At 39.3% G+C, this 11,213-nt stretch overlaps 2 protein-coding genes across 2 annotated transcripts; one reads left to right on the top strand and one right to left on the bottom strand.

Moving 5' to 3' along the window:
* The first annotated feature begins 2,955 nt into the window (after positions 1-2,955).
* LOC129104292 (rhodopsin kinase GRK1-like) lies at positions 2,956-6,435 on the top strand. The gene is made up of 7 exons (XM_054614900.1): positions 2,956-3,654; positions 4,421-4,548; positions 5,149-5,306; positions 5,399-5,482; positions 5,583-5,707; positions 5,814-6,015; positions 6,146-6,435. The coding sequence occupies exons 1-7, from the start codon at positions 2,956-2,958 to the stop codon at positions 6,433-6,435; spliced, it is 1,686 nt and encodes a 561-aa protein (XP_054470875.1).
* A 1,319-nt stretch (positions 6,436-7,754) lies between these two features.
* Positions 7,755-10,125, bottom strand: mettl21cb (methyltransferase 21C, AARS1 lysine b). Its single transcript, XM_054614912.1, has 4 exons — positions 10,008-10,125; positions 9,673-9,827; positions 9,472-9,589; positions 7,755-8,152 (listed from the first exon to the last, which is right to left on the bottom strand). Exons 1-4 carry the CDS (start codon positions 10,123-10,125, stop codon positions 7,755-7,757), a joined length of 789 nt encoding a protein of 262 aa, XP_054470887.1.
* Between the last annotated feature and the right edge of the window lie 1,088 nt (positions 10,126-11,213).

Raw genomic sequence — 11,213 nt, 5'->3', positions numbered from 1 at the left:
TGGGCAATAATTTGAAATAGTTTCTTAACCTCCATTGTGTTTGGCTGGCTTCCTTCTGTTCTGTAGGCAGCTGCTTTCCTGATCTTGTTTGCTAGTATTTTTGTTTTTGTTCTTTTTGTATTCTGGAGTTGAGGAATTCTCCGTCACCGCCCTGTCAACGCCTTGGTAGTGTTTACAAAATAATGGCACCAGCAAGGTAAAGACTTTTTTATAACCCAGGCTCCTGATAGGTAAATAAGCTTTGTTTGTGAATTACGTATATGAATCCTACGACGATTGTAGCTTATAGTATCCTCTAGAGGCCAGTGGTAAAGATAGACCTTGAAAAATTATTGATGTAACAAAATGTGTGGTTGCATAGGTCTTTATGTACTCCCTTCAAAGATCTCCCTTTTAAAACTTAGCAACACATGTACTGACTCTTCCAAAAACCTTTTTCTGTAATCTAATATAAGTTTGCAAATTAAAATATAGATTGTTTTAATAATTTTGTATCCTCAAACATTTGTTCTGCCTGTAAACGGAATATTTCAGCTTTTAGAAGCATCCACTTATTTGAGACACGTGGTTCTTTTAAAAAGAGCCAATGGATGAAGACTAGTTCCCGGACTTGAGTGTGCTGGTGAAGGGTTTGAGGATGCGTCTGCTTGTCAGAAGACGTCCACAGGGAACATGACGGACACTCCAGCGGAAAGCTATTAGGTGAGAACAATTGATTATATGCTCTTTTACTGGCATTATGCTACCATCAGCTTTTAATGTCAAAATAAGGATGGAGTTACACGGACACTCGCTCCCTTTACGACTGTGCCCTTTTAGAAACGAGGTGACCATATGTTTTTGACATGGAGATTCGATGAGGGCCAAAATGGAGTACGTGCTGCGGAGAGTGGATAATTTGAACGTTTCGTTTAGTGTCTTAATAAGTCTGGTCCTAAGGGAGCAGAATGTGTCATTGCAGACATTTAAGCCCTTTTACCCTTAAATGTCTCCCTTTTTAACAGTAAAGTCAATTTTTTTTCCCCATCTTTAAACAGACATATGTACATTGAAAGAGTTATCGTTTGCTGTTGCCATTTCTCCTGATCATACTGCATGCACAAAATCTTTTCTAAAGCAGTTTCAATGATGGGGGACAAAACACACCCTTAGTTCTAATATTATGCTGCATTAGTCCAAGTCGGTCAAAACAAGTGGGTATCCATGTTTTTGCTTTCCCAAGATGTTTCCTTGCTACGTTGTGGCAGAAGGATACTGACACAAAACAGTGATTTTGGTATTTTAAAGATCTAAAACTCTTTATTACCAGCCGTGACATTGGTATTGTTTTCAGGTCTCTATGTGACTCATGGCAAAATGTAGTCCTGGAGACATACTTTAGCAGGAACTACGACAAAATAGATAGTACTTTGTCACGTGTACATTAGTGTTTGTGGACAGATTTTGATCAAAGTTATGTCCACGGAGGAAGTCGTGAAAGAGCCAATGTCCCCAAACTTTACGCCCCTGGCTTTATTTTGGCGTCTCGGCTGGTTTGATCCAACGCAAGATGCTCTCTCATTTAACTCCTTGAAAGCTTGGTAGAGGCTTAAGCTGAAGTCAAAAAAAAATATTTGTACACAGAACTAGGACTGTGGACTTGGTCCCCCATCACTTACACTGCATTTTTGGATTGGATCTCTTTGTGGACAGTTCAACCACTCTGATCTTCAAACTTAGCCTTCATTTTGATCTCAACTACACAGCTGCAAAGTTTCAGGTGTAAAGTGATTGCATCTTGCAAGTTTAAGATGCTATTGCTTTAATAAAATCTGTCCACAGACATATTAACACCTGTCAAAGTACTTTGTAGCAGTTTCTGCTAAAGGACTGTTGAGAATTTTACCTTTTACTCAAAGTAATAGGTTACAGATTACTAGTTAACCTATTAGAATGTAATAAGTAATGTAACTATTTTAATTACTTCATGAAAGTCATATAACTTATTACAATGCAATGGCCACCTTCCCCACTACCTACCCCGTCCTCTTGTGTCTTCCAACTCAGCCTTCATTTAGATATCAACTTCACAGCTGTGTAATTTTGTGACTGCATCTTGCACGGTTGCGATACTGATGACAAAATCTGTCCAAAGGTGGACAGAGAGACAGAAACACTTTACACAGCAATTTGTAATGTTTATTACAAAGTTAATGATTATGCATTACATAATGCTGTTACATGCAACCATTTACTCCCCACCACAATACAGACTCACAAGGTGAAAACCATCTCCAGCGCTGTAGTGCCAGTAATAATCCTTTCCATGTACTGTACATATAGGCATGTCTCTTGTATTAAGAGATTGACCATTTGAAAATGTTTATATTTCCTACTTCACAAGTATTTTATTTAAATGATAATTTAATTAATTGATATAAACACCATCTGGTTTATTGGAATAAAAACCCAATTCCAATGTATTTTGATTTGCTCTGTAGGTTTCCGAGTTAATCACAAACGTTATCACTTTCAACATCCAGCAACTGCTCAGTTAGTCTACATGAAAGTCCCGCTGCTAATTGTGATTTGCCAATTGACTAACTGGAGACACTCCAGCTGCATACACAGCCTTTGTTGTTCTGTTCCAGCATGTGTGCTCGCACACTTTGTCTGGGGCATTAGGGTGTTAATGGATTATCGAAAGGTGTTGACTCAGGTGTGTGTGTATGTTAATGAGGGTGATGCAGTGCTCAAAGTGTGGTGGGATCTCGTTGAGGCACCAGTCTCAAGTTCCCATTTCTCTCTCATGCTGCCTCTCCAACTTCTCTGTGATCTCTGTACTGTTATTCATCTTTTGCTTCATCCTTTTACCGCCTCCCCCCTGCACATTAGTAAGCAGTATTTATCCTCTACGTCTGTTTTCTCTTTGCTATGTCTCATCTTTGCATTGCCTAACAGTCACCTGCCCTCAACATGGATATCGGAGGACTGACCACAGTGGTAGCTAATTCTGCTTACATCAATGCTCGTGGAAGCATCGATGGCTCCAGTACAGCTGCAGCTCGGGATAAGAAGTACCATTCTCGCCTCAAACTGCCCCACATCACTGTGTGTGAGGACCTGAGGGACACCCTGGATGTGACCTTTGACACAGTCTGCGTGGAACAACCCATCGGCAAACGCCTCTTTAGGGAATTCTTGGATTCAAATACAGATTATCACAGTGTTTGCCGTTTGTGGAAAGACATCGAGGGATATGACCTGGCGGAGGACTCCGACAGGGCAAAGAAGGCCTCAAAGATTGTCGACCGTTACATGGACCCCTCTGCCAAACACTACTGCCCATACCTGTCTGAGGACATCATAGCTAAGGTGAAGGAAAACCGGGAGGCTGCAGGCGATAATTTGTTTGCTGCAGCATTGGCCCCCACGTTGGACTATCTGCGTGAGGCCCCCTACACCTCCTTCCTGGAGAGCTTGTATTTGAAGAGGTTCCTGCAGTGGAAGTGGCTAGAGATGCAGCCCATGGATGCAGACTGGTTCCTAGACTTCCGAGTGCTGGGGAAAGGTGGGTTTGGGGAGGTGTCTGCCTGTCAGATGAAAGCCACAGGAAAATTGTATGCCTCTAAGAAACTCAACAAGAAGAGGCTGAAGAAGAGGAAAGGCTATGAGGTGAGAGAACAATATTAACTCTTGTTTATATGCTCCTTTATTCACAATAGTGTTGTTCTTTTGCATCAGCCTTTCATTTGAATAGACATAGTTTTAAAACTACTAGGGACTGCATTTAAACTGATCGACTGTGCCCAAACATGTTTAACAGGGAGGACTTGTTTTGGACAAAATTAAACATGCTGCTGGTTTTGGGCACTTTATAGTTTGAATGCAATATTTTTCAGTGTCTGGCAGTCGGTGCCTTTACAAATATTAATATAATCTCAATATCAGTCAAATAGTAATAAATCTAGCATCAGTTTACATAATGTGCCACAAAATGAGGACAGTATCATTGCATTTCCTTGCACATACATTTGAGGGAAACACAAAGCTGTTTTAATTGCAATGCACGCAGTGATTTGATTAATAAAGGCATTTTGCCGGCTTCATGTTTCAGTCAAAGTGCCCTGTGCTGAGCAGAATGTGATGGTGCTAATCATCTTTGTCCCTGCCTCTGTCTCATTTGGCTTTATCCTGCAGTATTAAACACTGAGACAGGGATAGAGTGATTACTGGGAGCTTTAGTTGAAAGCTCTCCTGAATGGAACTTCTTGGCACAGTTACATCTTGCCCTTGACTTTTCTGAGGTCATTTTTTGAAATGTACTTACTCTTTTTCAAATGGCATGTTCGTCTTCACTGGATTGAAGAATGTCTGTTGTTTTACATTTTCTATGTACCATTGTTTTTCAAAAATGTATTTTTCTAATGTCCTCCTGTAGGGGGCGATGGTGGAGAAGAGGATCCTTGAGAAGGTTCACAGTCGCTTCATTGTGTCATTGGCGTACGCCTTCCAGACAAAGGAAGAACTCTGTCTGGTCATGACCATCATGAATGGAGGAGATCTCAAGTAATTTTACACGCCTCGTGTCTCAAAGCACAAACATAAACACATAGGCTCACTGAGGAAAGTTGGAGCACATGTTCCTCATCCCCGCTATGTTGCTGTGTTATCCACAGCCTTTTTAATTTGACATGTTTTTCTACAATACCTTTTCAACATCTCCATCGCCAACAGAATGGGTGCAGTCAACCAAAAGACTGATTTGGGAGATATTTTAATATTCACAAAAATGAACTGACACCACATGGGTATACATTCAACTACATCCACATGGGTGCTGCTGCATGTGTGTCAGTTACAGTATCTCATTAACCTTCATAAAATGAACCAGCTGTTAAAGATACACTGAGCTGCAGGCTTTATGCAAATTTAAGAAGTTATTCCCAAAATATATAAATAACCCTGAGTGGTCCCTTAAAAAGCATAAGCCACTGAAAGTTAATTTCTTCCAAATACTATTTTAATGTGTGAAAAATTGGAGCATAAGAAGATAGACAGCATTCTAGTATGCACATATAAAGGCAGTCTTTTTCTTAGTGCAATTGTATGCAGACGATATACATTTATGACTGAAGCTAAGGCTCACCTGTTCTCTGTTCCCTGAAGGTACCATATCTACCTGGTGGATGAGAACAACCCGGGGTTTGACGAGCCCAGAGCCTGTTTTTACATCGCTCAGATCATCCAAGGCTTGGAGCACCTCCACCAGAAAAGGATCATCTACAGAGATCTCAAACCAGAAAATGTGCTTCTAGATAACGATGGTAATACATTTTGATTTAGACACGAGAAAAAAAAAGGTCTTGTCCACGTGTAATTAATAGCTTATTAAGATATATTTATGTTCTCCAACCAGGGAATGTGCGTATATCTGACCTGGGTCTTGCTGTGGAGCTAAAAGAAGGCAGAACAGTGACCAAAGGATATGCTGGGACACCAGGTGGGTCTCATCTGTATCTACAATGTAATATTGAGAGGAGTAATTTCAATGATAACGTAGTAAACATTTTATTCCCATTGTTTGACTTTGCCTCTTGCAGGGTACATGGCTCCAGAGATGCTGAAGGGAGAGAAGTATGACACTTCAGTCGACTACTTCACCCTGGGAGTGACACTGTTTGAGTTCATGGCTGCTAAAAACCCTTTCAGAAAAAGGGGGGAGAAGGTCAGTCGCATTTTATTAAACCTTGTGCTTCACCCTGTGCACAAAATGCCTAACTTTGTGAAATAAATAAGAGAATCAGCATTAACAGTATTCGTCTCATGTTTAGGTTGAACGTGAAGAAATGAAAGAGCGTATGCTCACCCTGGCGGTGACCTATCCGGACAATTTCAGTGAGCATGCCAAGTCGCTCTGTGAAGCGCTGCTGGCTAAAGAGGTTGATAAGAGGATGGGTTTTAAGAATGAATGCTGTGATGAGATCAGAGAACACCCATTTTTCAGTGACATCAACTGGAGGAAACTGAATGCAGGTGCTATCTATTTTCTATACTTTTGTGTTTTGTTCAGGGTGTCTTGTTCAATTAAAAAGCTGTATTTCTATTTGATATGTGTGATTCAATCCTTCTAAATTTTTTTAATTTCCATTCCTCACCACTTCAGGTATTCTGTCTCCTCCTTTCGTCCCGGACCCTAAAGTTGTGTACGCTAAAAGTCTGGATGACGTCGGGGCTTTCTCCTCGGTGAAGGGAGTGGGCTTGGAGGACACTGACAAGACCTTTTTTGATGAGTTTTCCTCAGGCAACATCCCAATCCCCTGGCAAGAGGAGATGATCGAAACAGGCATTTATGGAGAGCTCAATGTTTGGGGTCCTCGTGGCAGCGTCCCAAATGACCTCCGCAGAGAGTCGATACTAGAGCAGCCAAAGTCATCAACCTGCTGCATATCATAAAGTCATTGAAACACCTTGAAAATAAATCAACCATACAGACTTGTGCAGCATAAAGACTTAAATACTCAGGACACAAGTCTCTTCTGAACTTTCTGATTGCAGAGTTTAAACAGTTTGGGACTCTAAACTTTTATAGGTGAGTTCAGGGAACAACAAGAACAGAATGTAGGTGGATTTTCAACCTGGAGTGGACTTAAACTAAGATTTAGCAGTAAAGAAAAGAAATACATTGACCTCTGCCTCCCCTCACAATCCATCTTCATCTTCTCTTTCTTTGTCCCTCTCTTTTCTTTGTGTGTGCATGTGTTAAATGATTTTAATGCTTTTAGATTTTAACTGCATCTTAAAAACCTAATATATCTAAAATTGATTTGGTGCTGAGCTAAACATGTTAAACATATAAAATGTTGACTTCCCTCTCTTGCATATGTGCTCCCATAAGGTGTTAAATGGAAAATGCTTTTTTCTTTATAAGTTTACACTCCCTTAGTTTTTACCATAAACAGCTAAATAAACTTCTGCTGTTATACCAAAAGCTTCAGCACCAGAAACGCTAAATTTCATTATTCTTTTGGAAAACATTTATTCATGTTTATTTCATGGTTCATAACTGATGACAAAAACAAAAATCAAGAGCAAATTAAAGTTTTTGTTATCTTGTTTTTATGAGGCAAATCTGTATAAAGGGAAATGTTCACGGTAAATTATTTTATTTTAAAAACACATTGTTGAGTAAAAGCTGAATAGAGTCAGAAATATCAACTGTATGAAAAAATGCTGGCAAATAAAAGAGTTTATTGAAATGGAAATTTGAGCTTCATTTCTGCCTGCTGCTTCTGCTTCAACATTAGGTGTGACATTTATTCAGTGGGGATCTGGGTGTGTTGTTGAGCGTCTAACACTTCATTTCATGCGTTCTGGTGAGTTTTCATGCACCAATTTATGGTGGAAATGTCTTTATTTATGTAAATGAAAACACAAATTTCTGGCACCATGTGATAATAAAAAAAACCATTATAATGCAATAAGCTTCTCAGGCATTCTATAGGCAAAACTCTGACCAACTGCTTTCAAATATTTTTTCTTCAGTAGATCAACTTTTCTCTGCAAGGTACAATTCAGTAGTTGCAGGACATTGGTCCGGACATTTCCCTACAATCCAAATTCTAGGCCCTTGGTGTAAACACAGATAAAAATAACTGACTTTTCTCTACATTAATTTAAATCAGTAAGAGGAAAATGTGATTAGTTTTTTCCCTCAAAATTTGAACACAACCCCTTTAACATCTCAGGAATCTCCACCTCCTGAAGCTCCTCCGTCACTCCTTCGCTGTGGCCTTGTATATCCTCACCTCCTGCTCTGGGAGCTCAAGGACCAGTGTGGTGTTGAAACTGCTCTTAAAACACTCTGTGAACCCCAAGTCTGACTGGAACCGGATCTTGTTGGCCCACAGCAGCGTTGTTTGACTTCCTGGTCGGCAAAAGTGACGCATGGTTTCCAGCAGTTCTTCGAGGCAGCCGTGGGGATAGACCACATCGGCTGCGAGCACGTAGTCGTAGTGGAAGGATGGGTAGGGAAAGTCTCGCCCCATGTCCTGACCCCAGGTTAGGGCAGCCACCTGAGGGGTGTAGCGGGACCGGCCCTTTGTGTTACGCAGAAGGTTAAAGGTCAGATTGGACAAGATATCTGGCAGGTCAGTAGCTGTGACCCAAGCACCTGGAAAAGAGTAAAAAACAAAATAGCAGCTGAAGATCAGATAGAAAAGCACCAAATTATTTTGGTGACTGGCCCATTTGAGCTCTAGATATCCAGTTATTGGATGGATCGCCATAAAATTTTGGTGGTCATCTGAGCATAAATCCTGATTACTTTGGTGATCCCTGGTTTTAACTATAGCACCACCATGAAGTTAACATTTGTGGTATTGAGTGAAATGTCTCAACGACTATTGGATGGACTGCATGAGATGGTTTCTATATTCATGTCCCCCTCGAGATTAATTGTAATAACTTTGTGATCCTAAAAGTTGTCATCAAGTTCAATTAGTTCAACATTTTAAAACTTTTCACAGCTCTAAAGCTGAATCATAAATGACCATCTCCATGCTTTATGGATGGAATGTATTGAAGAGTTTGGGTTAATACATCGTTTGTCTTTACAGTTTGAACATGCTGATTAGGGGTATTGACTCAAATCATAAATTTGATGATAAAACTTCTACTTTAACAATATCACTAATTATGAGTGGCTGACAGAATAATATATAATGCTCTCTGCAGGACAAACAGCATATAAGAGAGAAGACATTTAGCGATTAAACTGGGTCTATTTAAAAGGTCAGTGATGTGAAATATATATTTTTAAAGAACTGCAACTTTGGTTGTCTATTGATAGAGACAAGAAATAAGGAAAAAACTGAGAAAACAGTCAAAATGCAATGATTCCCTTTGTGTTAATGGAGGTTTTTTTAAAATCTGGAATAAAATTATACTTATCTTTCCACTGCATGATTGATGGAAATACCAAAATATCACAGCATCAGTCTGATAATCACTCTGTTTGTCAAGATATCTTTACCGCTACGGCCTACTGGCATGTTTGCAACGCAGAAATTCTGTTGTGGGTGGATATTCATGGTCCTCAGACAATGAATCACAGTGTTTCAGTGACCCACAGATGTTTCCTTGAGGTTCACCAACAGGCCAAAATCCAAATTTTACACAACAAATTGGCAGATACCCGTAAGATATTCAGTGCATAATAATGCAATAAACCCTTCATGGTTTCCTCTAGCTCCATGAAACAAAGAGTAACACGACGGTTATGTAAGAAATCAAAACAGCAGTTCTACAAAAATGTCATGATTATCACTAATTTGATAAATAATTAAAAAATAAAAACTTTTCTTGTTGCATTAAAGTTGGAAAAAAGCCTGTTATGAGTTAGGTTATCATTTAAGTGTCAAGATTTATTAGTGAATGTTACTGTTTTACATATTGTGTAAACTGCAATTGTTCTTATTCTCATAGACTTACCAAGCAGACTGGCCACTATTGAGAGCAAGCCAGTCCCAGCTCCAATCTCCAGCACCGCTTTGTCCATCAGGTTCATTTGTGTCTGGTTATTCTCCAAAAACTGGCTCAAAGCTATTGCCTACAAAATAAATTTTCACTATCACATTTGCAGCAACAGAGGAGTTCACAGAATGTGCAGACACACACAGTAGCAGGGCGTACCCCGGGCCAGATCAGAGCACCAAAAGTATCCATAGACTCGCGGATGCTGATGTCATGACCAGCAATGTAAAAAGTCTCATTCCCCAGCGCGTAATAGACACTCGGCTCCCAGATGTTCCTCCTGTCCAAAGCCTCTCCTGCCATCACTTTCTGGTCTGTTAACAGTGCAGAGGAGAGTGTCACATGAAGGTTACAATGTTGCAGATTTATGGGACTCATCAGTGTAACAAAATCATCTGTTTCCATCTGTTTCTCTGCAAAAAAGACACCAGGTTAGTGATGGCAGTGCAGGATACAGACATACACATTCTCTTCAGTGTTCAATCCAAAATTACCCCCGTCTGTTGTCCCCTGCTCCAGCCGTAGTTCCCCTTCCTGTTTGTCATTCACTTCCTTTTTTTCCCCATGACGGTTCTGTAGGACATGTTGGCTGGCTGTGGATGAGCTCTCCATGACTACTGAATCAAGAATCAATCAGAATCTGCTTTATTGTTAAAGTAAGTTTTCACACAGGAATTTGCTTCGGTGTATTGGTGCATAAAAATAAACACAGTAAGAGAAAATAAAAATAAAAGCAAGTGAAGTCAAGAATAAAATCAATAACTAATTAAAAAAATAGTACAAAAAAGATGTACAATATATCTGTTCAAAATGAAAGACAGTTTTAAAGTTTGCAAGGGAAAAGTTCACAGTATGAAGAATGGAAATGAATAGAATATTTGTACAGAGATAATAGACCAAAAGGTATGCGTTAATGTAGTGACTAGGCTGGGAGGGGTCAGCCATCTTTCCTGCTTAATCAAATGTTTTTGTGACACAAATAACATTACAGTGTAGTTTTTTTTATTATGATCAAGATATATTAAAGGAGCACTACAGCAAAATAGTACTGTATTTCCCAAAAAACTGGGTGATTAGTGATTAGAGGTGATTAGAAAAAGGGTGGTCAAAATTGGTGCAACTGAGGCCAAGGTATCCTGGTTTTTAGTTCCCATTATGGGTGAAAAAACCCCACTGGATCCTACACTTCATATAATACAACTTAATCTTTGATAAAACTGTCCCTGCTCCGTAAACAACCCCTTCTTTCAAACATCACACTTCCCGTTTTGTGAAGCCTCAAGCTCAATCTACGATAACTCCTTATATATGATAGCTCCTTGTGACAAGTAAACTGACCTTTGTGAAAATATGAATAATATGAACATTGGTGGAGAAACCCTTTAAATAATTGTTCAACCTAAAGCTACAGTAGGCCTACATTTCTTTTTTATTTTGGTACAACAGGTTGTAAAACAATTAGATTGTCGGCAAAAGTTCAAACATACTGTATGCTTTATTATCTAACATTTTTAGCATGTTTATAAAAAAAATGCTTTTCTTTTTTACTGTCATTTAAAAAATGATTCATTGTTGAAATTGCATTCACTACTTGGTGTTAAGTCATGCATATAAACCTGATGCTGTAAAGATGCTTATCTTTACCTCTTTAATTATTTGAATTATCATAAACATTTGCATTGTTTCTCTGGCTTGGGGTT

This window comes from Anoplopoma fimbria, chromosome 16 (genome assembly GCF_027596085.1).
Source record: "Anoplopoma fimbria isolate UVic2021 breed Golden Eagle Sablefish chromosome 16, Afim_UVic_2022, whole genome shotgun sequence".
Classification (NCBI taxonomy): Eukaryota; Metazoa; Chordata; class Actinopteri; order Perciformes; family Anoplopomatidae; genus Anoplopoma; species Anoplopoma fimbria.
Note: the sequence above shows the minus strand (reverse complement) of the source record. Positions and strands in the feature narration are given on the sequence as shown.

Coding starts and splice junctions, on each gene's coding strand:
- mettl21cb (XM_054614912.1), bottom strand. CDS start 10,125: ATGGAGAGCTCATCCACAGCCAGCCAACATGTCCTACAGAACCGTCAT. Junction 9,828..10,007: donor GCAGGGGACAACAGACGGGG/GTAATTTTGGAT, acceptor CACTGTTAACAG/ACCAGAAAGTGATGGCAGGA. Junction 9,590..9,672: donor GTGCTCTGATCTGGCCCGGG/GTACGCCCTGCT, acceptor TTTATTTTGTAG/GCAATAGCTTTGAGCCAGTT.
- LOC129104292 (XM_054614900.1), top strand. CDS start 2,956: ATGGATATCGGAGGACTGACCACAGTGGTAGCTAATTCTGCTTACATC. Junction 5,483..5,582: donor AGGATATGCTGGGACACCAG/GTGGGTCTCATC, acceptor TGCCTCTTGCAG/GGTACATGGCTCCAGAGATG. Junction 5,708..5,813: donor TCAGAAAAAGGGGGGAGAAG/GTCAGTCGCATT, acceptor TCTCATGTTTAG/GTTGAACGTGAAGAAATGAA.